Genomic DNA, 24,243 nt, shown 5'->3' with positions numbered 1-24,243 from the left:
TTAACATACATTCTGCATTCTAAGAACTAGTAACTTCATACTGTAAACATTAAGCATTACAGAGTTAAAATTCAAGGCCACATCATATGTTTGATTGTCTCGTGTGTGTGTGTGTGTGTGTGTGTGTGTGTGTGTGTGTGTGTGTGTGTGTGTGGTATCTTTGGCTGGCCGAGGTCAACTCGTAGTGTATAAATGCATAAGTTATATAATTATTATATAAAAAGAAAAAAACCACTGACTTGTAGACTTCATTCTGACAAACGCACAGCGTTCGCGACTCATTAAGGAAAACTGGAGCCCACCTACCCACAATGTCTGTGTGGTCTCTGACCATGGTGGCTACCAAGGTCACCTCTCAACTGCCCCTGTGAAGGACAAAGCCTCCACCAAATGCTGAGGTCCTGATTTTTTTTTTTTAAATATCAGACAATTCCAGTTATGATTTCCTTTTCACAAAGAGACGTTTTTGGTTCTGAATATGACTGCTCCTAGCCCTCCACAAATGTGTCCTTTCTTACAACGTGACAGCATCAAACATCTCAACTCATGCTCTTTGGTCCTAAGATGTCCTAAATCCAGTTGTGGTGGTTTGAGCAGCTTGCTTCTATTCCTCTCTTCTTCCTCCTCTTCCTCCTCCACTTCCTCCTCCTTTTCCTCCTCCTTCTTCCCCTCTTCCTCCTTCTCCTCTTCCTCCTCCTCTTCTTTCTCTTCTTTCTCCTCCTCTTCCCCTTTCTCCTCCTCTTCCTCCCCCTTCTTTCTCCTCTTCCTCCACTCCCTTCCCCAACCCCTGCTCCTCTGCCTCTTCCTCCATTTCAGTCTTTTACAACCACATTCTCACAACAACATGCATAACCCCTCCTACCATGTGGCTCACATTTCCCATAATACTGAAAAGGAGATGAGACCCTAGGTCATTTTCACAGTTTGACAGAGCTGACAGCTCTCTATCAAATGGAATGAACCTGATTTCAATGAAAAGAGCAAATGCCAGCTAAGAAAGCCCACAGCCAATGTGATCTGTGGAGGGGCTGCCTTTTTTTTTTTTTTTTTTTTTTTTTTTTTTTTTTTGTCTTCTCATTTGGTTTTTATATGGTTTCTGCTTTTAAACACAGGTAGTTTCCCTTCAAATGACATCATACAAGATGGTGTGTTAGGTCAAGAGTGTTATGGTTCTATTGCTCTCACTGAATCCTGGTTGGTACAAGCAAGGTCCCCCACACTCTACAGTTTGTACACTACTTAAGGCCACTTCCTTGGACAGTCCTTATTGGTCATGCTTTTCTACATACAATGTCCTTGATAAGGGTGGACCACAGGTTATACGTCCATGTACAGTATATTTCGGGCTTCTTCTATTTCTGTAGTAATACTTGGGTGGCGCCCACCCTCCTGCGTGAGTCTTTGGTTTTCCTTCCCTGGCTTCCTTCCCCAGCTCTGGCCAACCGCTTCCATTCCTCATGAGGCACTGTTGATTTGTGTTCTCTGAGTTTGTGGCGACTGCTACGCGATTGTGCGCTGTTGGGAAAGGCTTCCATCTAGTCTCTAGTAGTAGGTGCCCAGGTGAGAGGGCATATGGCTGGCTGGGAGCCTAGTGTTCGGGTAGATGCCCCCGGTTGGTGAATTCCAGTATGGGTTTGGGGTAGCGAAGAAGCTGGAAGATGTGACTGGCAGGGCTGGAGGGTGAGGAGCCACAAAGTTCATCTTCTGGGGGTGGGCGTGGTAGGAGCCCATGTATGGCAGGTCAGAGGGGTACTTGTAGAGGGACGACTCAGGGGGGTGGGGCTGCAGGGCCTGGGCGATCCCGTGGAAGTCAAACTTGTAGGCGTATCTCTTCCCGTGCACTTTGGTCATGATGTTTTTGTCGTAGTAGTAGCGGAGGGCGCGGCTGAGTTTATCGTAGTTCATGTTGGGCTTGCTCTTCCGCTCTCCCCAGCGTCGAGCCACCTCATCCGGGTCTGTCATCTTGAACTCCCCGTTAGTGCCTTCCCAGGTGATGCAGTTGGAGTTGGAGCTGTCAGACAGGAGTTCTAGCAGGAACTGCCACAGCTGGATCTGTCCACTACCTAATGATCAGGAGAGACACAAAGCCAGTGAGAACTAAGTTAAGGGACCCAATGGCGGACCTCCTGAGCAGGTCTTGTCCCCCACCCTGGTCCTATATCTCTGCTTCTGAGCTGTTCCTACTTTTGACTCTTGGCTCCTCATTTCTAGAGAGCAAACCTTGGCTGGACAGGAAATGCTCCACACCCAGATATTCCAGGCCACACCGCCATTAGAGACTACGAGACCCCTGATTCTGAAGGCTGCTGTGCCCCACATTCCTTAGGAACGGGGCTGGCCCACAATGGCTCAACTTCAATAAGGCTGGGAGGCTCCTTAGCATTCCTCCTGTCCAGTTCTGCTTCCTTTTGAGACCGGGCCCTTAATTAGCCATCTCTTGGGTGTCCTTATCTCTGCCTCTACTTTTAGGACACTTGGCCTTGATGGTAGTCCCCAATCGTTCTCACGTGGCCCTCGTAGACCCAAGTTCCCCGTGCATACACACACAGGGTGACCCAAGTTCCCCGTGCACACACACACAGAATTCAACATGTTTTCTTCTACTCTGGGCCTCCCTCAGAGAGCACCCAGGTCACCTGTTTTTGGGGGAATGAATGAGCTACTCCCCCCCCTTCTGTGTGATGGAAAAGGCCATTCCATGGATGGCAATAATGGCCTGCCACCATTTTCGTTGGCCGGGTAAAGTGAAATAACAAAAGTCAGATTTAGGAAATGAACACCCACGAGTTTGTGGAAAAGCAAACAGAAAGTGGAAGTGAGTGCTGTTGTTTCTAACATAAGGTCTGGCTGGTGCTCAGATGGCAACTCTGTCAAAACTTTCCCTAGGACAGAATTAACCCTCGAAAAATGAGGAAGTTTGGAAAAAGAGCTGGCTCTGTTTCAAACGCAGATCACCTATTCCCAGTCCTGGGCCAAAAGCACCGTGTCAGAAACTCGTGCTCATGGTGCTTCCAAGACAACAGGCGATGGGTACAACTCTCTGGAATCAAACAGACCCCGGCTCAGTCAGATTGAGCAGTGAGTCAGAGTGTGTCTCTCTGTGTGCATGTGTGTGTCTGTGTCTACATGCGTGTGCTAGTTCATGTGTGCAGATGTGTGGGTATGGATATATGTGCTTGTGTATGTGAACAGAAGTGTATACTTTTGTGTGTGTGTGTAAAGGTAAGAAAGACACTTGGTTATGTTGTCCTACCTTGCTTTTTAAGAAGGGCTCTCTTGATGGCTTGGGGTTTACCGTTAGCCTAGGCTGCCTGGCCACTGAGCGCAGACATCCCCCGGCCTACGTATCTACAGCACTGGGACCATCACTCTTCCCAACCACACTGAGGTCTTTGTATTTGTTCTTTTGTCTGTTTTCTTCACTTTCACACGGGTTCTGGAGATCGAACGCAGCTCCTAGTGTTTGTAACACGGGCGCCCGTCTGACTGAACTGAGCCTCTGACTCTGTCTTTTCAGAGAGAAGTCCAAGTCTGTCACTCTAGCCGCCATGTTACAGAGCTCCACGGGATCTCAGTCTGTACAGCGGATGGGTTCGCTCTGGACCAGGCCTCTCCGGGGTTGTTCTGCTTTGTCCGTTGGCTTTCTACTTCTCCAGAGAGCTACCCTTGGCTGGACAAGCATATATCCGCACCCAGATACTACAGGCCAGATGGAAGGGGGGAACTACAGGACACCCCAGTTCTGCTTGAACCCTGAGTGACAGTTATGCTGGGTACTAGGAGAAACCAAGTTATAAGGTATGCATTTTAGTTTTAGTGAGTGGGAGGCAGATATCTCTTCCCAGACTCCAGGGAAACACACTGCCTTGGGCTCATTATCAGAAAGATTATCTTTTATGCCATGATAACTAATGTGACAGACTTGATCAACAATAAGATTAACTTTGACTGTCATTTATTCAGGAAATCAATGGGATGCAAAATTCAGCTATGAATTTGCTTTCTCTGAACCCTTCCCACCAGCCCCCTCTGTACACTGTGCAATCCTTGTTTCTATGCGGGCTATGTGGAGATGTGTGTCTGTGGACCCCCCTACGCAACAGCGTGAGAAAGGTCAGCTCTTTTGACTATGTTATGGAAAGGGTTGTTTTCAGTCAAGCAACACATTTGTGATGTATTAACAGCTTGTAGCTTGTCGGAATGGAAGCTTGTGATGCTGCAGAGATAGGAATACAAACTGTTCTCGGTCGAGGGCTCTTGCTTCCAACATCTCATTAATATGCATTGGAAAATATAAAGGATGGAACAAGAGGGCCATATGGTTTTGGTATATATATTGTAACCGAAGGATTAAAACTTGAGAAAAGAATTCCACAGATGACCTGGGAATAGGAGAAGCTGTGGGGTTTGGATTTAACAGTCTAACATATGCCTTACTCCAAACATGGACAGTTGCTGGAAAATAAATATTTAGCGTCAACTTCCTCCTGTAGCGAGAGAGAAGCCACCCTACAGATTTCATACAAATGCGCAGAACAAATAACACTTGGGATCTGTTCAAACACTGGCATCGTCTTTGGGAATCTGCCCCTCAGCCACTTCCCTCATGCGCATGTGTAGGAAGGAGGTGGGGAAAGCGAGGAGAGAGTCTCCTGTCTCCCTTGCTTCTGAAGGACCAGAAAACATGCAACCTGTACACACATGGCAGGGAGCTCAAGCCTGGAGGACAGATGAACCACGTCACCCTAGGCTGCTTTACTTTACTCATTAGCTAGGAAGACACAGGGCTTCCTCTTCTTGCTCTTGAGCAGTGTCCTCTTTCTCCCTCTTCTTCCTCCTCCTCCCCCAGCTCATCCCTTCAACCTCAACAGCTGTACAACATAAAAGTACCACGACTCATGGTTTTAAAAGCTTCCCTCCTTTCAAACTCATCTTCCAGAAGCGTAAGAATAAAACAAATTCAGGCTTCAGAGAACTCAGGCCCCAGACTGAGCCTCCCTTCTGAGTGTGGCAAGGAAAACTCCGTGACACCTCATGGCCCTGACAACAATGTTCCGGGACATACAAAGCTGGGCAGGAACCTCGGGAGTAAACATTCCCTGTGAGTGGGCGCTGCAGAGAGTGGGAACTTCCTGCTTGCCATTTCCACAGCACAGGCTGGCATTCCCAGAGCGGGGCCTCTGAATGCGTCATTCTAATCTAACCTGAGCGGTGCTGCCAGACCAGCCTTTCTAAAGTCTAGCTGTCACCACCACCAAAAACAGCCATGCAAAATCTTCATGTGTGTGCCTCATGTGCATTCACGTGTGCACAAGTGCACTGAGTGACTCCAGGGGCTCTGGAGGCAGCATTGTGTCTGCCTGTGCCCTTCTCTCCACTAGGTGACAGCACCTGGGGCGAACTGTACCTTGTCACCCCAGGAATGCACCGACAAGAGAACAAGGTTCCTGCACCGAGCGTGTGCACTGGGCTAAAATGAGAGAAGGAAAACAGCCTCCTCGTTTGCAGGGCTGCTCCGAACATGTTTACTAAATTAATCAGCAATAATCACAATTTCATGGCAAGCTCTGTTGCTCAACAATGATGGTATGTCATGTTCGCAGAGTATGGAGTCTCTCGTGAGGATGCGCACAGTGAGAGCGTCTGAACTTCTGTGTTCTCCAAGCCCTGCTTGGCTTGAGGTTTGTGAAACACAAATTCCAGCCTGTACTCACAGTGTGGCTGTGACATCTTGGCATCAAATTTACAGCTGAGAATATGAAGCAGATGCCACGGCACCCTGGGATTGGTGCCAGCACAGCTGGTTCTGATCTGAATACTAACAAATAGAGCAAGCGAGTTGGCACTCATCGACCTGTGAGGATAGGTGAACAGGGGTCTCATCCAGGTATCGATGAAGAGTCTGTTTACTCCCTGCATCTGATTCAGAAACATGTCCTTGTGGATGACCACAGTTGGACTCTGGTGCTCACTAGATTATCTCTTTAAAACAGCAGTGATTGAAGCGCCTCGGTAATAGGTTGGATCCTGTCCTGGAAAATTCATACGTAGAAAACTGAATTCCCAGCAGCTCCTCGTAACCTTTGTTTTAGAGACAAGTATTTCACAGAGGTGATCAAACAGACTAGGCCCAACACAGAAGCCCGAGTTCCAGTGTGACTGGAAAAGTCTGAGATGTCTGTGTCTGATCTTCAAACACTAGATTTTAGGAAGCCAAACACCATAGCATGTCATGAGGCAGAGATAGATAGATAGATCCCTGGATAGTTTGCCTAGTCTGCTTGCAGAATTCCAGTCATGAGAGAGCCTGGCTTTAAAAACAAAAAAATAGTGTGGTGTTGTGGATGGATGGTGGATGGATTTTGGATGGATTGTGGATGGACTGGGAATGGATTGATACCCTAACACCAAAGCTTATCCTCTGGCTTCTACATACGTGAGCAAGCACCCATGCCTGTGCACGTGCATAAACACACACACAACACACACACACACACACAGAGAGAGAGAGAGAGAGAGAGAGAGAGAGAGAGAGAGAGAGAGAGAGAAACCAGGGAGAAAGGCTAGGAGCAGATCCCTTCCTCACAATTCAGAAGCCTCCTCCTGCTGGTCTCCGATTTCCAGCCTCCAGTGCTTACCAATTCACAGAGTTACTATGTTACTAAGCTGAACTCAGGCTGTTACTTTGTTGCACTAACCCTAGAGAAACATTATAAATTCCATTAGGTTACTCTTCCTTGCTAAGCTAAAATCTTAATTCATAACCTGATCCATTCTTTCTATGAAGGCAAATAAAATAGTCCAGGGAAATGAGAGCTGGAAGCCAAGTTTCTCCGTTGGAGAAGCTGCTCATCAGTGCCAGTTTCTCAGACCGTTCCAGATTCAAAAGTAACCGAGAGCAGATCACAGGTGACGACTCACCTGGATTAGCAAGGCGGCTACTGGTGGGTCCCAGGATCTGGTAAGGATCTAGGGTAGAAGAAGATAAGTCAGGCTGCCACACAGAACTATGTGCACAGAGGTGAAAACGTCCCTACCCCCCCCCCCCCCCAAATTCCTGCCTTTACCTCCCACACGTGGTAAGATATCACACAGGACCTCAAGAGAGTTTCTTGCTGAAAACATAATAGTTAAAACGAAGGATCTAACTTGGGCAAAGTTGAACCTGGGGCTATAAGGGCCAGGATGTTCAAGGTCACCATTCCCACTGTCTTTCCACCTTAGGTTTGACAGACACAGACATTAGGATGCACACCATGAACAAATCAAAGTAACAGAATTCACAGCTCCCTACGGCACAGCCTTCATGCACAGAGAGCGGTGTGCCCACATTCAACTTACAGGTTTTAGAAGAGTTTTTGCAAAATCTCTGGATTTTAGTGAAACCCTTCCAACTGAGCAGCTACTGGTCTAGACCTCAGTATATATATACAACAGTTATGAAGTTCATTTTAAAGGGGACACACTTTAGAAACTCCTGTCTGAACCTTGTAACCATTTTAGGGTTCCCAAGATGGTTTCTGAAACATACCTAACTGAGGACGCTGGTCTTCAGTTTTGGGCACCGTGGAGGGAGATGGCTGAGCAGCTGGAAAAAATCCAAGAATAATAAAAAAGAAAAGATAATCAGTCAGAATGTTGATCCGGTTGCTTGTCTTCGATGCCATTCACCTTATAATCAATTAATTGTCAAGGTAGTAACCTTATTCCACAAGGAGAAGCATTTGTGGTAAGAAGAAACTGCCTCCTCCAATGAAATCAGATATAAACATTCTGAAATGTTTCCAATGGATTAAACAATCTAATGTAGCCATTGCTTCTAAACATAATAAAAAGAAACATGAGCTATCTTACAAAAGAGGACGAAGTGGGCCTCGATATATGGAGAAAGTGCCAGGGAAGACGGAAAGCCAAGCAGAGCCACAGCGAAGGAAATCAGCACAATGTAAACATCTCCTGAAACTTCCTTTGTCCACATGAGAATCGCTGACACGTTAATTCTTGTTTTATAAAAGTAGGTTACATCTCAAACAAAAAGACTCCTCGAGCTTAAAGATTACTGTGTTTTTATCAGGAATATAAGGAGCCCTCTATATGTTGGAAAGACCACAGATCAACCACTGAGATTATATTTTATCCTGGCTGAAGTCACCCTTGCCTTGGGACATGCAGCTCCAGGCAGTGGGGACTGAGCCTGTACCTTTGGACTGAGGGGTGGGGTGGCTGTGGCCGGTCCAGGCTGATCTCCTGGGAGGCTCATAAGGTAAATCTGTAAAAAACAGATACATGGACTAAAAACCAATTACTTTCTATGACATAATTATTTTGTTTCTTAGAATAAATGCTGAATAAAATTCAAAAGCCGTAAAAAATGAACTTGGGTTTTACCTATAAACTGCACTTTGCATACTTCATAGAGTATATATTTTATTTTTCTAAAATTCTCTCCTCCATTTAGCTGAAGACTCTCATTGGTAGATTCTTCCAGATCTTGCTTACTGACTCTGTGGTGTGAATGTGTGTGTGTGTGTTGGATGCGTGTTACACATGTATTACACATATGTAGTTATACATGCATGTAGAGGCTAGAGAGGTCAACCTTGGACATTGTCTTCAGCTGCCATCCGTTCACCTTGCTGTCTGAAGCCACTTTTGTCACTGGGGCATTGGGGCTCATCTGGGGCTTGCTGACTTAGCTCAGCGGGTGAGGCACACGCCACTGAGTCCCCACGTGGAAACTTGGGTCAAGCAGGCCTCCATGATTGCGGGGCAAGCACTTCACCAGCTGAGCCATCTCTCCAGCCCCTCCTGCTGAGTCTCCTCAGGCCCTTTTCTCCGGTGAGAAATCAAGATCACAGGACATCTTCTCTTTCACAGCCTGACTCATCCTGGGACCACTGGAGTCTACGTTCTCATCATCTGCCCAAATTCATCCAAGCCAGAGCCACGACTGGTGTGCAGACACGGATTCTGGCCTGGATCACCTCAAACCTGCCCGGGAATCCATGCTCCTGTTTTCTGCACTCCTCTTAGAGATAAGAACTGCTTCCTTACCCTCCAGGGAGCTGCTTCCCAGGGCTTCCCTTCGTTTCCCCTTGAGAATCTCATCCATTTATATTATCTGCCTTAACTGGCCTAGCAGCAACCCTGAGTGTACATGCATGCCAATGATTTCTAGGTATTTGTGCGCCACATCCCTTGTGCCATGGACCCACATCACACACCACATCTGCAAGCTTAGTGACTGCAGCTCGACGCTCTCAGTGTAGATTCTGTCACCAATAACTAAACATTTATACCACCTCAATTCCCTTTCCTAAATATATCCCGGAAGCATTGTTTCTCTCTCTGTCTCTCTGTCTCTCTGTCTCTCTCAATCTCTCTCTCTCTCTCTCTCTCTCTCTCTCTCTCTCTCTCTCTCCCTCCCTCCCTCTCCCTCCCTCCCCCTCTCTCTCTCTCATTAACAATGCCCTGTCACATGCAATTCTGTAACAGAGCCGTTCCAGGACTGGGGTCTAGGTATGCTGGCTCACACTTGTGAGTCCGGCACTTGGGAAGTTGAGGCAGGAGAATCAGCTCAGAGTCTTCCTCTGTTACGAAGAATATTTAAGGCTATCCCAGATTACATGAGATGCTGACTCCAAAAAGACCTGGCCATTCTTGAGACCCTGAAAGCTGAGGTCCCGAACTCCAGGAGGCTTGCGTCTGCTGCTGTCAGGGGGATGGTCGTGGACCTCTCACTCAGTGGATGGAGTGGTACAATTATTTTGGGCCTCTCTTTAAGGAAATCATTTAACTTTATTTAAAATGGGCAATCTAATGAATCAGCTTTCAAAGGACCCCACTATGGTGCGTAGTGTACGCCCCTTCCAATGTTCCCATCCCAAAGAGAACAAAACGAAATCCAACGCAGAAAGGCCTAATTCAATCAGTCTGTTTGGCCGGAAGCATCACAACTCGTGTGGTCTGTGAAATTCTACCCTCCTGGGCTTCAGAAAGTTAGGCAGTTTTCCCTTTTAAAACCCCGCTGTTGCTCTCTCCTCTTGAGCACAGAGCATTCTGGGACCTTCAGCTTTTCTAGAGTTGGGACGGCATGTGGGAATAAAATCTGTAGCTGCAATCAATTCACAACTAAATTTTGTCTTACATCTCTGGCAATATTTTGAAAACAGACTGTCAACCTGCTGCCGTTTTCTTTCTAAAACTGGGGAGGGGTAGGAGAAGTGGGGGAGGTAAGAAAGGACTTGTATGGTAGAGAGGGTCAACTCTGCTATGTTGACCTCTGACCTCCACTTGTATGCCATGCGTGCACACACACACTCCCCCAACCCCAACACATAACGTGTAATTATATTTATTTTTCAAAAAGTGGTTAGCTAGATGTTTATTACAGAAATGGTTTTGGGAAGAACAGCCAGCAAGTGAGGTTTCCCACCTGGTTAGGGGTAGACAGGCTCACCAGCAAAGAAAGTGGGGTATCACAGGAATGTGCCCTAGATCCTGGCTTCTCAAAGTGTGCTCCGTGGATCATCAACCAAAGACATGCTTCAGGGTTGGGAATGCAGACTCTTGGCTTGGACTTAAAGATGAAAGCCAGACTTCTGACAAGGCCACAGGTCACGCACACACATGATAACATCTCCGAAAGAGCCCCACTACCCTTGTAAGAATTTTCAAAGATGATGACTTCAGGAATGCTCGACAGACTAGACAGATACACCTATCAATCTGTAACCACCGAGGTGGGAGAACACAGGCAGAAGGAACAGAGAGCTTCCAGTTTTTCAACGGCCACCTAGAGAAGCATTAGACACGAAGTGAGGCTGGAGAAAACACTACATCTTGTGCTAGAACTAATGCTTGGACGCTCCTTTATTCATAAAACCCTTGGAAAGGTGCATAACCATGTTCCATCCTCTCTTGGAAATCACAGCCACCAGACTGAGTCTAATCCTCAGCCAAGCATTTGGGGTGTTTGCCTGGGCAGTGATTAGCATGCTCACAAACACACTGCCTCGGTAGATATGCCTGGTCCTGTTTGCTTTCATGAGAGTCTATGCCAATATTTCCTTATCAGCTACCGGTCACACACTGTGATACTAAAGCCCCCTCCCGTGGGAGGTGACCTTGGGAAATGCTGACTTTGGACATTTCTGGGGTTGCCGGACAATCAGGGTGGTGGCAGAGCCAGTGCTGCATACCTCTACCTCAAGCTGCTTAGACGATCACTACCCATGAACCTTTGCTACTCACGCTGATAGAAGGGCCTATGATGTTTAATAAATCACATATTTTATTTACATTTACTTTTAGTGAGCAACTCAATGCCCACTTCATTCCTTTTAAGCTATCTCTGTCACACATTTGTGCCCAGGAAGGGCCACTTTCTGCTGCTGTAGCTGCTGAAAGCAATCGCAAAAACAGGAGCTGCATTAAAGCAACCTTACAGGCAGCTTGGGATGGTTACAGAAGTATGGTTTATGCCATGGTCCACATGATAACAACATGGAGGTACAAAGGCGAAGCTCCTCTGGTGTAGACAACCACACACAGCAGCTTTGTGCACTTTCTGGGAGCTAGGATCAGTTTCTGATTCTATAAGAGACCTTTCTACCACATTCTTCCTAAAACACAAAGACTCCTCTGGACCCGGCCATTCTCCCCAGGGAGGGGTTAGTTCTACTCAGTCGAATTCTCCTTTGACTCAGACCACAGGTAGGGCTTTCCAGCTCCAGTGGCCTCCACAATGTCGCTTGCATTTTAAAGAACCAGGAGCTGGCTCGTGACGAATTCTCATTCTGCAGAACCTACACCATGACACCAAGGTGGTCCTTGGGAAGGAAGGGGTGGGAAGGAGTGGACAGGCCTCCTCTAATGCACTTGAAGCTGAGAAAGACAAAAGTAGGAAGGCAGTGGCTGTGAAGAGCCAATCTATAAAGCTCCAGGAAACAGGAATTTCTAGACACAGCCTTAAGAATGACTAACCTGTATTCTTTTCTTCATCCATCTTTCTAAATTTTTCTTCAACTTTATGTCAGACACATGGGAAGTACGTTGGTTGTTGATGATTGTGAGATTTTAACAACGATGCTTGCAAATCTCTGGGGCTGCTCAGGAACTTAGAGCAGGCCAAGAAGAATAAGCCAACCGCTAGGGTCTAAGGTTTGCTTAGTACCTGACTGAAGTGTGCAGCAGCTGTGGACCATCATGTTCAATGGACCCACCTTGCAGGGTTCCATGGAGGAATCTCCCCCAAAGCTTCAAGTCCACATTCTACTTAAAGCTGTGTGTAGAGGTTCCACACTCCTGGTAACGGAGGAGGGACGCATTGGCCTGATGATGTCTCCTAGGTACTAGACTTGGTCTCCTGTGACCACCGCATAAGAAGACAGTCTGTACAGCCTATCATAAGGTCACATGCTGCCTTACAAGGTAATGTGGCACTTGTCTCTGCTCTTGACACTAACTTGAGACCTCAAGGGTCTGTGGCTTCAAAAGAGATGACTTTGGAGGAGGACAGTTTGTACAGAAGAGCTGGGGAGAGGGGCTTGGGGGGTAATAAGTACAGAGCCTGAGAAATGTAGACAGCATCCCAAGAGAATGACTACCAAGCCCCAGAACACAGGATGTGACGTACCAGGATCCTAGTGGAGGGCTCTGGTTGTTGACTCAGTGAAGCTGAGAGGAAAACACTACAGTCTCACCTTAGAACTATGGGAAGCGGAGAAACAAGCGTGGGAAGAGATGGACAGACAGAAGGCAGGATGGGGAACCGAATCCATGGGCCATCTTTAATCTCAGGAAAAAAGGAAGGCGTGTGGGGTTTTCTTGCAGGGAATCTGTAGTGAGACCACTCCAGTATAGAAAAGATTGAAAGGGAGTCTCCATGGACTAATTACCTAGGAACCTGGCTTGCTCTGGGGGTAGCGCAGGGTGCTTACTGGCCTCTGTGCACAGTGCTAAGTTAGAGAAATGAGGCAGATGAGGATGTATAAGGAACAGGAGCAACAGTCTCTGTCACCAGACTAAGAAGTCTCCTTGCCCTGCTCCACAGAGGGTTCATCTCTCTGTGCCTTGCTAAGTCGTTCCCACTCCTGATTAAAAAGCCTTTCTCTGTCTGATTCTTTGCTGGGTTTGACTCCCACCCCAGCCCCCACTGCTGGTGCCACCGCCGCCCCGAGCACTCCTGCCTCTTAATTTCTTAATTGGTGAAGAAAATGAACCCAGACAGTAACATCACCACCCTGTGAGTGCTACAGACAGGCCCCCTTGTCCTGTCTCGCCAACCTGTTTACTGCAGAGGCTCACACACCCTGGCCTTGAAACTCAGCCAGCGGCATTCCCGAGGTGGCTTTAAACAAACATAATTTTTAAATTGACTAATTAATCTTAAAGGCCAACTGTTCCACAGGGAGCACTCATTTATTTATTTTTAGCTCTGAGGAGAAGCTCTTTTAAAAATGCTCCCAAACCATTCACGACCACTTATAGGCTCCCCTGTGTGACACGGGTAGATGGCATGTTCAGAATGTCCTGGAGCGGGGGAAGGAGGGTGCTTCTGCTCCTGGGGCTGTTAGAGTTTAGGGCAGACACTGGTTCTGGTCCATTACTTTATGGAGCTCTAACATGGAAGGGGACTTAGAGGACTTTAGGCACTTTCTCCTGGCTTCTGGGAACAAAGAAGCAAGCTTTCTCAGATCAGAAAAGAGATCACTAGCCTAACATCACTGCTGTGGCTTCGGAGCAGGGGTGAGGTACGAAGAACCTCAGGAAGGGACCCTGTTGCCACGATTCAGCCAGTTCCCAGCCCTACTCTATCTCCCTCCCTTGAAAGAAAGAGCTCCGGTCCTGAGACTGCGTTAGCTAGATGCATGCAGGCTGGCCATGGAAACAGTCAAGGACTGTGGCAAGGGCTGGGGAAGACATGTATGCTGGACCAAGAGGGGGGACGACTCGGAAATCCAGTGCACTTCCTGGAATTGTGATCACCCCCAGTGTTCAGGCATGAGGGGTTCTGACTTACAGGGCAGTCATGGCCTCCATGAGGGGCTGGTGTGTCAGGGTGATATATTTCCTCTGCCTGGAAAACACTGATTTCTCCTCTGGGGTCCCCCAGACGCTTCCTGACTGTGTTCATGTGAGCCTGATCCTGTCCACACCCAGGCCTTTGCTAGCGTCTACTGCTTCATACGAAACACTGACAAGTCCTTGGCTGTCTCTGGCGCCGAGTTAACAGCACTGAATTATCTCCTCTAACGTTGTGCTAAGCCTGCCCACCACCACTGCGGCTCCTCCATGTCAGACCCAGGCCTAGCGGAACGCGCAAGCGGGCTTTCTGAGGACAACACCGCTTGGAGACTGGCTCAGCTTTCCTCTCCCAGAGGCTAACTCCGAGCTTAGAATTAGATACATGTTTACTTTCGTATGAATGATATGTGGATTAATTACCTAATGCAACCATCAGAAAAGACATAGAGTATGACCCGGTGTAAATATTATATGCCAGGTGCTTCTTCCCTGAAAAATGGCTTCTCATGTAGTGATGAGAATCAGTCATTGGCGGATTTGGGAACTGCTTTCTCCCCACAAAAAGACAGACTACACATCAATCCTCGCAAGGGGAGCCTATCCTAGGCATTAGCTCAAATATTCAAAACTACTACTTAAGGCTTTGATCTGTTTCTGAATCCACAACTTGGCTCCTCAACTGTGGTCTCTGAATGCAGCATCTCTGAATTTCAGTTAAATTTAGTACTGGCTATAACACAGGGACTTTCAGGTCCAGGACATGCTCCTGGGGTCACAGGCTGGGGCCCTGGGTGTAAGCAGGAAATCTGGGAGTCTCTCAATGAAGCAATCACACAGAGGTGTTAGCGTACCTGGCCTAGTTGTAATTCTTTGCGTAGCTTCGGGATATACTGAAGTATTTGGGAAAATAAAAGCTGCACCCCCTGCAGACAAAAGGAAAGACAAAGCATGAAGGTCCTTTGTGGTGACTTTAGACCTGAGCAACAGCGCCTCACTCTGTGATGTCAGGGGGCGGGGCTTGAAACCTCAGTGGAGCTCACAGCAGACAGGAACCCTGCTCAGACATGTCCCTCATGCATGAAATATTATGCTGTATTTATTATTTCTTTGTGGGCTTCTTGACAGAGCCCTACCTGCGTCCCACCAACAATCTTACTTTATGAAAAATCATCTGTGGCACAGGTATTTATTAACTGCAAATTGTATATGATCCACAAAATGTTTGAACAGATCTCCGAAAGGGCCATACACAACTTTGCCTGAGACCATTTGGAATGTATTCAAAACTCATCCACCTCTCTGCTCAAATACATGGTTTTCCCTACTTTCTTCCATCAATGGCCACCTCCCAAGATGAGGAAATTTCTCCTTTGACATTCAAATTTATCGTCCTTGTCCTTTGATTGCCTCTATATTTAGCTATAATAAAAAAATCAACGGATTCTGAACTTTTCTGGAATGTTAGTCACTGTTAAAGAATTTCTAAATGCTGGTAACATAAGAGTATGCAGCTCTGGAGCATTTCTTGGTACAGGATGACTCCACCAAGTTCTTCGATAATTCTGGCCACAAGGTCATTAGCATATTCTTATGTGCGATACAGAGAGGAAGGAGGGGCTTAGAAGGCTTCGAATCATGTTTAAAAAAGCATGCTGGTTTTGAATACTAAAGACCAAGGCAAACCGGCTACTTACTACAAAGAAGCAGGCTGGGGCTCAGTTCCTATGATGCTGGACATTTTAAAGTAAAAGGAAGATGGCTGGCAAGCTGCTGTCTTGCTCAGTTAGGGGAACGGTGGCTGGGCTTGCTTGCCAGGGGTAAGAGGTTTCCCAGCTCTTATTGCTTTCACCCTAACTGGGTGATGGTAGGGCGTGGCAGGAAATGGTCCTGGGCTAATCCAGTATCAGGTGATCAGCAAGTGGCCATGACCCACCATCAGGATGGAAGGTAGATGTGTACTTGGAACATGTGTAACACGTTTATACAGAGAACCCCAAACACACCAAGAGATGGAGGGAGGGTTAATCAGGACCAAGTGCCTTGTCAAGCCCTGTGAGGCTTGGGCACTCGATAGACACAGTGTAGAGAGAACCAGTAGAAAGAGACATGGAGGCAGGCGCTGGATCAGGGACCAGTTGTGTATTCTCCAAAATGGCAGAAGAGCTTCCCTCAGGTTTACATTAAATGTGAAATATTCCTTCCACTGCTCTTTGCAAACATACAAATCTGTGCAGAAGTTAAAAACCAAGGCCAACACCCAAAGCTGTCTGTGAAATACCAAGGAGTCCTAGAAAACACTGCTGGAGGAGGGAAAATGGAGAGCAACAGGTCTGAGGGGCCCTTTATACCAGGGAGCTCTGGTCTCCATGGGCAATGACACTGGGGCATGCTGGGGGATCAGAATAGTACTAAACTTGTGCAATTGGTTTAAAAAAAAAATCCCTTCACAGCCTACGGGGTTATGGGAAACAAGGGAAAGTGTTCAGGTACCCGGCGGCGTCCGTCACTCCCGTGTCTGCCTGCGTTCTAACCTCCAACCTGTGAGTTCTGCTCTCAAGCACGCACCTGTAGACAGGAACCTAAACATGTCCTGGGGTCGTGAGGGGCTGGCATTACCTGTGTTTCTAGCATGCATTAGCCGTGGAGAGTTTTGTAAAGCCTTATCGACGTCGTCAGATGTCAGATGTGGAAGGGGAGCTGAAAGAGAAAGCACAGGGCAGAGCTGACGTAAGGGAGAATGAGCTTCCTAAAAAAGAAACTGAGTCAAAAAGAAGAGAGAGGGAAACATATTCCTCCTGCCATGGCACGGGGGCTGCCAGAACCGTCCAAACCCCGTGCTACAGGAAATACCTAAAGCACTACATGGGATGACCTCACAGAGGAGAGCAGTGTATGGGTGTCAGGCAACACCACCAAGGGAGACAAACACTCCACCCACTTGCACATGGGGTCCTTTCAAACCATGCTCGGAGGTGTTAGAATTAAATCATGCAGCAATCCTTCAGGCTCGTGCCGCTGCTGAACAATAAGCTACCTTATTCTTTCAACAGAAAATGAAAAGCTTCTCCTGTGGTCAGGTTGGATGGGAGGGGAGGCTTCATACCGCTTAGTGGACTGTTAACTAAGCACACCCCCAACAAGAAGGAGCCTTCTCTGCCTTGCAGTTTGGAACATCATGGAAACTAGTGAATGTGGCCACTTTTCTGCCATGTTCCATTTCCCTGGTCTTGGGAACCCAGGCCAGGGGAGGGGGAGGGCTGCTGCCCTGTCCCCAGGCGAGAGCCCATGGTTCATCTACATCGTGAAGTCCCACTGTGCAGTCTTCTCGGGTCAGGTGCGGGCATTGAGGGAGAGCAAGAGGATGCTGGGACCACCCTGTCTGAACCCAGTGAGGTTGGGTCTGCAGCCATGGCAACAGCCACACTTACTCTCTCTGAGGTAGTGGAGATGTGAGAGAAGGATGTCAGCATTGTAGCTCGGGGTGAGCCTCTGGAAGTCGTCTTTAGTCATCTTGCACAGCTCCTTCCCGTCGATGTTCTGAAATAGTAAGACGTCCACGTCTAGAAGGCCGTATTCTTTCACCGCCCACTCCAGCCACTGCCGGACATGGTCTGTGCTCCACAGAGTGGGATCTAAAAGGGAAGGAAGACAAGACTCCATCAACCCTGAAGGTTAATCTGAGGCAGCGCAGTCAGCCTCAGAGCAGCCCCCCATGCCATCCCCACCTCCAGATCAACAACTCACAACAAGGGAATCAGTATCCCAGAGAGTGACCAAAACAAGCCAAACCCACAGATCTTCATCATCCAGGTTGAGGAGAATCTGGTCTGTCTCTACTGGTGTGGCTCAGTTTCCAGTAAAGATCTGCTTCTGTTTTGTTTGTTTGTTTGTTTGTTTGTTTGTTTTTCTTTACTCATTAAAAAATGTACAAGACTAAAAGCCATCCCTCGAAGGTTTACTGGTCCATTTATATAAAAGAAAGTTATAAACATCAAGAGACTGCTCATTGACCCATCCCATGGGCAAGCACCAATCCCTGACACTCTTATGATATTCTGTGATGCTTGCAGACAGGAGCTGTTGTCCTCTGAGAGGCTCCACCCAGCAGCTGACTCAGACAGATGTAGACCCCATAGCCAAACAGAGGACGGATCTTGGGGACTCTTACGGAAGAGTTTGGGGAAAGACTGTGTACCCAGAAGGGAATAGGAACTTCAAAGGAAGACCAACAAAGTCAACCAACCTGGATCCTTGGGGTTCTCAGAGACAGAATCACCAACCAAATAGCATACAGGGGCTGGAGCTAGGCCTCCCCACACATGTGCAACTACATTTTTATGTGGGCCCTGAAGAACTAGAGCGAAGGTTATTCCCAAAGCTGTTTCCTGTACGTGGGATGTGTTCTTCTAGCTGGGCTGCCTCGTCTGACCTCAGTGGGAGAGGAAGTACCTAGCCTTGCAGAGACTTGAAGTGTCAGGGTGGGGGATACCATCGGCTCAGAGAAGGGGAAGGGGGAAGGATTGTGGGGGGGGGGTCAGGAGGGGGCGGTGAGCAGGATGTAAAGTAAGTAAAAAATAAAATTAAATAATAATTACAAAGAATAATGAGAGAGGAGCTCATTACAGATTACAAAAGGAATACAAATAGGGCTGGGCTTAATCTGTAAAGTGTCTGTTTGCAAGCATGAATTTGCGGGTTCAAGTCCCAGAGGAATACACGTGAAAGCCCAGAGTTGGCGAAGCAAAGATAGAGTCCTGGAGCTCACTGGTGAGTCAACCTGACCTAGTTGATGAGTTCTAGAAGTCCTCTGGCCTCCACATGCATACCCACATATGCACACACATAGATACTCAGGAGTAAAATAATAACTATATCTGCACACACTACTAACCAGGGAATTTGACACAAAGCATAGCTGACTCAAACCTACCTCTTATAGCTAATTTGGCTCAAAGGGAACCATCAGCAGGTTTTCTCAAAGAAATAGGGGATGGAAATGGAGGCTTTTGAGGAAGAAGGGGCATGCATATGGGCCACCTAGATGGAGGAGACAGGTGAACATGGATGGAGATGAGGGACAAAGATGGCAGACAAAGATGGTGGACAGGGATGGCAGATGGAGATGAGGGATGAAGATGAGAGATGGAGGTGGTGGATGGAGATTGTGATAGAAATGATGATGGTGGGCAGAGATGAGGAGTGGTGGGCGGGGGATGAGGAGTGGTGGGCGGAGATGAGGAGTGGTGGGCGGAGGATGAGGAGTGGTGGGCGGGGGATGAGGGATGGTGGGCGGGGGATGAGGAGTGGTGGGCGGGGGATGAGGGATGGTGGGCGGAGAAGAGGAATGGGGATAGCAGTTAGAGATGAGGGATAGAGATGGAGTTTGGGGTCATGTGGAAGGGAACGGTAAGCATCTTGGTAAGGAGGTCACACTTTACGAAATGGAATTTCAGAGTCATCAGGAATTTCTGAGGCATTGAGCGGCGTTTTTAATTACACCAAGCACAGAGAGTTTCACTGATGAAGGGGAAGACTCTCTCCGGAGTCAGAGCAATGGTGTTTGGACTCTGATTCCTCCCTCTGACTGAGTGTAAATGTTACCCTCTCTGGAATTAGCCTTATTTTCCTATGGCTAATTAAATGAACAGCTGGGAGGGTGAAAAGTTAGTGAGATAAAATGTGTGAAAGCCCTTGGCCAACAGCAACAAGTGCAGAAAAGAAATCACCCGCATAAGAGGTTTGCATAGCCAACTCTGCTAAGATGAGCAATCTATTTAATTTCTAGGGCCTCCTCTTCCTTTATACACAAAAGTCTGGTTTATCTCTTATTTTAAGAGCTTTTCAGAGGTGCTTCTGTTGAACTAAACATGAGCCAACGGAGATAAGATAAAACGCTGTGTGCTGAGCCTCCTCCTGGAAAGTAAAGCTGTTTTGGAAAGAGACTCGACATTATGGTTCCAAGGACAGCAAAAGAGCAAGGAGCCACATCACAAGAGGGAGCAGAGACCCTCCACTTTTTCCTGTATCTTATATGGTGTGGTGAATAGTCGAAATATTTATGAACTCTACTTTAGACAACTGGATAGTAAAATATCTAAGCACACCATCATATAGCGTTCCCGGGGCTGTGTTTTTCTTAATGCCCATATGTGGGAGATACATGTGTGAGAAGGGCAGAACTGAGTCATAAGGACAATCTGCATCTGGTGAGATGACTCAGTGGGTAAAGACATCAGCTGCCAAGCCTGACAACCTGAGTTTGATCCCAGGGATCCACACAGTTCTGGAAAAGACTCTTCCGAGTTGCCCTCTGGCCTTCAGGCACTAGCTAGTGAATTCATAAGAAACGAAGACCCTTCTTCTAGTTCCCTGAAACAAGATTCTGATCCAGGTGAGTTCATCAGTGGACAGAAAAGTATTAACAGATACTGGATGAAATTAGGTAAAAGGGTACTGTGTTGCCAATAACAGGTTATGCTCGCTCCAAACACAGCCCCTTCAATGTGCATACACTTCCAATCAAATAAGAACAATCAAACATGATCTGATCATGTTGCATATGTAGCTGAAGATACCAGTGTCTGGCATCAATGTGAGAAGAGGCTTTTGGTCCAGGAAGGGCACGGTTTCCCAATGTAGGGGAATGCCAAGGCAATGGGGTGGAGAGGGGGATTAGGAGGGAGTGCACCTTTGTGAAGGCAAATGGACAGGGAAGGGGGATGGGAGCAGGGAGGGGGAAAGTGATAACATCTCAAATGTAAATACAAAGTATCTAATAAAAAATAAAAAATACATGATCTAAATTGGTAAAAAATCATCAATAATTGTTCCCTTCCCAACAGAAAAGCCATTCTTAGCTATGAAAAATGGGGAATATACAATAAAATAAAATGTACCCACTCAGCCATATCCAAGGACCAATGTAAGAGTTTTGTTGACAAGATCAGGCCTGGGGCAAGACAGCCAATCTGTATGTAAGACTAGAAACTCAGGACGAAACATCTGGCCTCCTGATATGGGCAGATTCCATTTACAAAGCAGGCTCAGGAGATGGTGGGAACTTCAGAGCTGCTTAATGCCAAAAAAACTGAATTTTGACCCCAAGAGAAGGATTTCCTCAAAGCAATTTCTGAAACTTTCAAATTTCTAATTGATGGCTTGTGGCTTATTTTAGTCTGTTCTCTTGGTACCAGAGTAAGAACTATTATAACATTGCTTTATAACTCTCCAGTTTTTTGACCTTTGTGATGGCAGAGACCATGGCAGCATTTGTAAATGTTCCTTTGAGTGCTTAAAAGTGTAAATTACCGGTTACATGCAGAGTTATAGAACTAATGTGTGTGTGTGCGCACGCGCGTGTGTATATAATTTTGCCAGTGACCTACCCATTACTGAGAAAGGTAAATCAAGCTCACACACTGAAGTGGATTCGTTCATTCCCCTCCTTGTTACTTATTGTTCTAAGACCATGTTACTAGGTAAATAAGTTTACCATTCTGATGCCTTTTATATGAATTTAATATTTAATAACAAACCTGCCATCCTCCCAATGGCTTTCTATCTGAAATCTTATTTGTCCATGTTTTATTCTGTTTTCCAGATTTTTATTAGCTTTGGATTAATATGTGTCATTCCCACTGTTTACTACCAACTATTTTAGTGTGTGTGTAAAAAGTTTTTATAAACATTGCATAGCTTCTTTGGGTGAGTTACTTTATTGTCCCCTCTAGATTTCCGGAGGTTTGTTGTCCTTGCTTTGCCTGCTTTTATCCACATCTCTTCCTAAGATCTAATTTAATTTATATTTTTTTCATAATTCTGTTATGTGTCTAGGTATCCCCTGAGTATGCCATGCACTGTGTGTGCAGTGCTAGCAGAAACCAGAAGAGGGCACGAGCTGCCCTGGCATTAGAGCTGCAGTTGCGAGCTGCCACGTGGTGCTGGTAATGGAGGTTAGGTCTTCTCCAAAAGCATCCCGTGCATCAACAGCGCTGAGCCACTGTTCACTGTTCCAGCCCAAGATTGTTCCGCCTCATTCTTACGTTCATCCCCTCCTCCTGCTTTGGCCAACTGAATGTCATTTCTCTTTATTTCTTGTTATTGTTTAAATTTAATTTGAGGTTTTATCATCTGAGTTCTGTTTTTCTCCAGTAACAGAAAGAACGTTAGTAGAAAGTTTCCTTTCTGGTCCATTCTCTTACAGGGTAACACTGCCCTTTTACCTTGCTCCTACTCCCCACCTAGGAGGCTATGATGGTTCTTGACACAATCTACCATCACCTGGGGAGAGACTGTCTGTCGGGATGGCTGTGGGTGTATCAATGGGAGCTTATAGTGATTACGTTGGTGGACATGGGGTCCTAGCCCCTGCAGGCAGCACCATTCCCTAGGCACAGGTCCCTGAACTGTTCACAAGTGGAGAGAGAGTGCGGAGCATAAGCAAGCCAGCACGCTGCACCCATGCATTTCTCTCTGCTCCTGGCTGTGGCAGTGATGTGACAACCATGCCAAGCTCCTGCCACTGTGGCCATACCAAGGTGATAAACTGTAACCTGGAATCTTGACAGGAAATAAAGCCTCTCTTCTTTAAGTTGCTTTTTGTGGCAGCAGCTGCGAATGGGGATTCATTACTTCGTATCCATTTCTCTTTACATGTATACTTAGCCAACTTTTGGCTAAGCCTCCCCCCTCCTTTATCCTGTAGTGAAGGACAGTTAGCAATGGGTTCACACTTTTGCTTGAAAATCTAATTTCACCCTCAATTTACATAACAAATTAGACTCACTCTGTAGCTTCCTGTGCATTCCCATGATTCTCTGCTTCACCTAGAACTTGGACAGGGCCACTGCAGAGTGATGGCAGTTGAACAGACCCAACTATGCTATCCCCTAGCTTTTCTTGGGTGTTTTTACTGGTGTCCAAGGGATTATGTGTTAACATAGGAGTCACACAGCACTGGGTTAGAATTCTCACTTTCTACAACATTGGGTGGAGCATCTTAAGTGACTCTCCTGGTATCACATGTCTCCTCTTCTCAGTTGAATGAGAACAGTCAATGTCCCCTGCAGTGCATCTTGGCAGGGACACATCTCCTCGAATGCTGTGTCCTAGTGACCAACCGTATGTAAGCAGCAGATGTTAGCCACCATCGTTTGCTTTTGTAAAACTTCAGTCTTACATATAACCCCACGTGATTTCCTCAACCACCATCCAGCCATGGCTTCGGAGATAAGATAAACCCTGACTTCAGGGTTTCAGTTCTCTACTTTGGTGGTTGGCACAGCAGGAGCCCAACACAAGCATACAGAAACATGATGTAAGGGGTGGGGTCACCAGGAGTGCTTGGTAGGGTGACAAAGCAAGACGGAAGACTGATTACAGCTTTTTAACTGTGGGTTCTTTGCAGGTCTGGGCACTGGCTCTGGCCCCACTCATCTGTGCAGCTGACTCTGGGACAGTGTCAGCCTGAAACTCCCATGATCCTCTGGTGCTTGCTAATAATGACACTTATCATCGGCACCATGTGCTCGTCACACAGCCTGTGGTCCACACACAGCCTCATCAATAACAGATGCTGGTGGGATGAAAACAGCCTGGAGTGAAGGATTCTAGTCCTGGTCCTCTCTCCATCTCCCAGTCCAGCTCAGCAGTGTCACGTTTGGAGAGGCTCCTGTCAGTCCTCTGCCACTCTGAAAACTACAAACTCTGTCACACTTGGCCACCAGAGTCCCTGTGTCTGTTGGTGACTTCCCTGGGCTGACTCTAGTGTAACTCTTAGCCTTGATACAATGTGTCAGAAGATTGTTGCAATGCTCAGCCGCTGCAGAGGCAGCTGGGCTTTTAGGATTCTGTGCTGAGATAAGCATTACCCCTCCTATAAAACAGCTTTAATAATCCCCCCCATTGCACTTTTTATCTCGACTACCAGGAAACTCAAAGCGACAGTAGAGGCTCGACTACAGAGCCTCCACCAGTCCTGCTGTGTACCTTTGGTCTTCTGTGTGTTCTAAACTGCACTCAGTCTGAATTTTGATTGGCCAGCAGTTTGGGTCACAAGCCCACAGCATCCCATTTCCGCTTTAGAATCAAATGCTACTGTCTTTATTTAAAGAGCACATCCGTGCGTGGGGGATGCAGAGTAAAACCTAAGTGTGGTGAGAAACAAGTGGTCAGGGGTCATAGGAAAGGGATTGATTTGCTAGGGAATTCAGCAAG

At 47.0% G+C, this 24,243-nt stretch overlaps 1 protein-coding gene across 4 annotated transcripts in view; it reads right to left on the bottom strand.

The window, feature by feature from the left end:
- Positions 1–804: 804 nt before the first annotated feature.
- Positions 805–24,243, bottom strand: part of ERG (ETS transcription factor ERG) — a 93,440-nt gene continuing 70,001 nt past the window's right edge. Inside the window, exons 4-10 of one of the 4 annotated variants that reach the window (XM_080919633.1) lie at positions 17,457–17,660; positions 16,645–16,725; positions 14,880–14,951; positions 8,201–8,269; positions 7,532–7,588; positions 6,922–6,969; positions 805–2,063 (exon numbers count right to left, since the gene is read on the bottom strand). In XM_080919633.1, coding sequence (XP_080775759.1) covers positions 1,543–2,063; positions 6,922–6,969; positions 7,532–7,588; positions 8,201–8,269; positions 14,880–14,951; positions 16,645–16,725; positions 17,457–17,660 — 1,052 coding nt within the window. In that variant the 3' untranslated portion in view covers positions 805–1,542. The remainder of the gene's footprint in view (positions 2,064–6,921; positions 6,970–7,531; positions 7,589–8,200; positions 8,270–14,879; positions 14,952–16,644; positions 16,726–17,456; positions 17,661–24,243) is intronic. The other 3 variants (XM_080919634.1, XM_080919635.1, XM_080919636.1) reach the window with 3 other exon arrangements.

The sequence above is a fragment of the Micromys minutus genome, assembly GCF_963924665.1.
Source record: "Micromys minutus genome assembly, chromosome: 7".
NCBI lineage: Eukaryota > Metazoa > Chordata > Mammalia > Rodentia > Muridae > Micromys > Micromys minutus.
The sequence above is the reverse complement of the archived record's forward strand: the minus strand, read 5'-3'. Positions and strand labels throughout refer to the sequence as shown.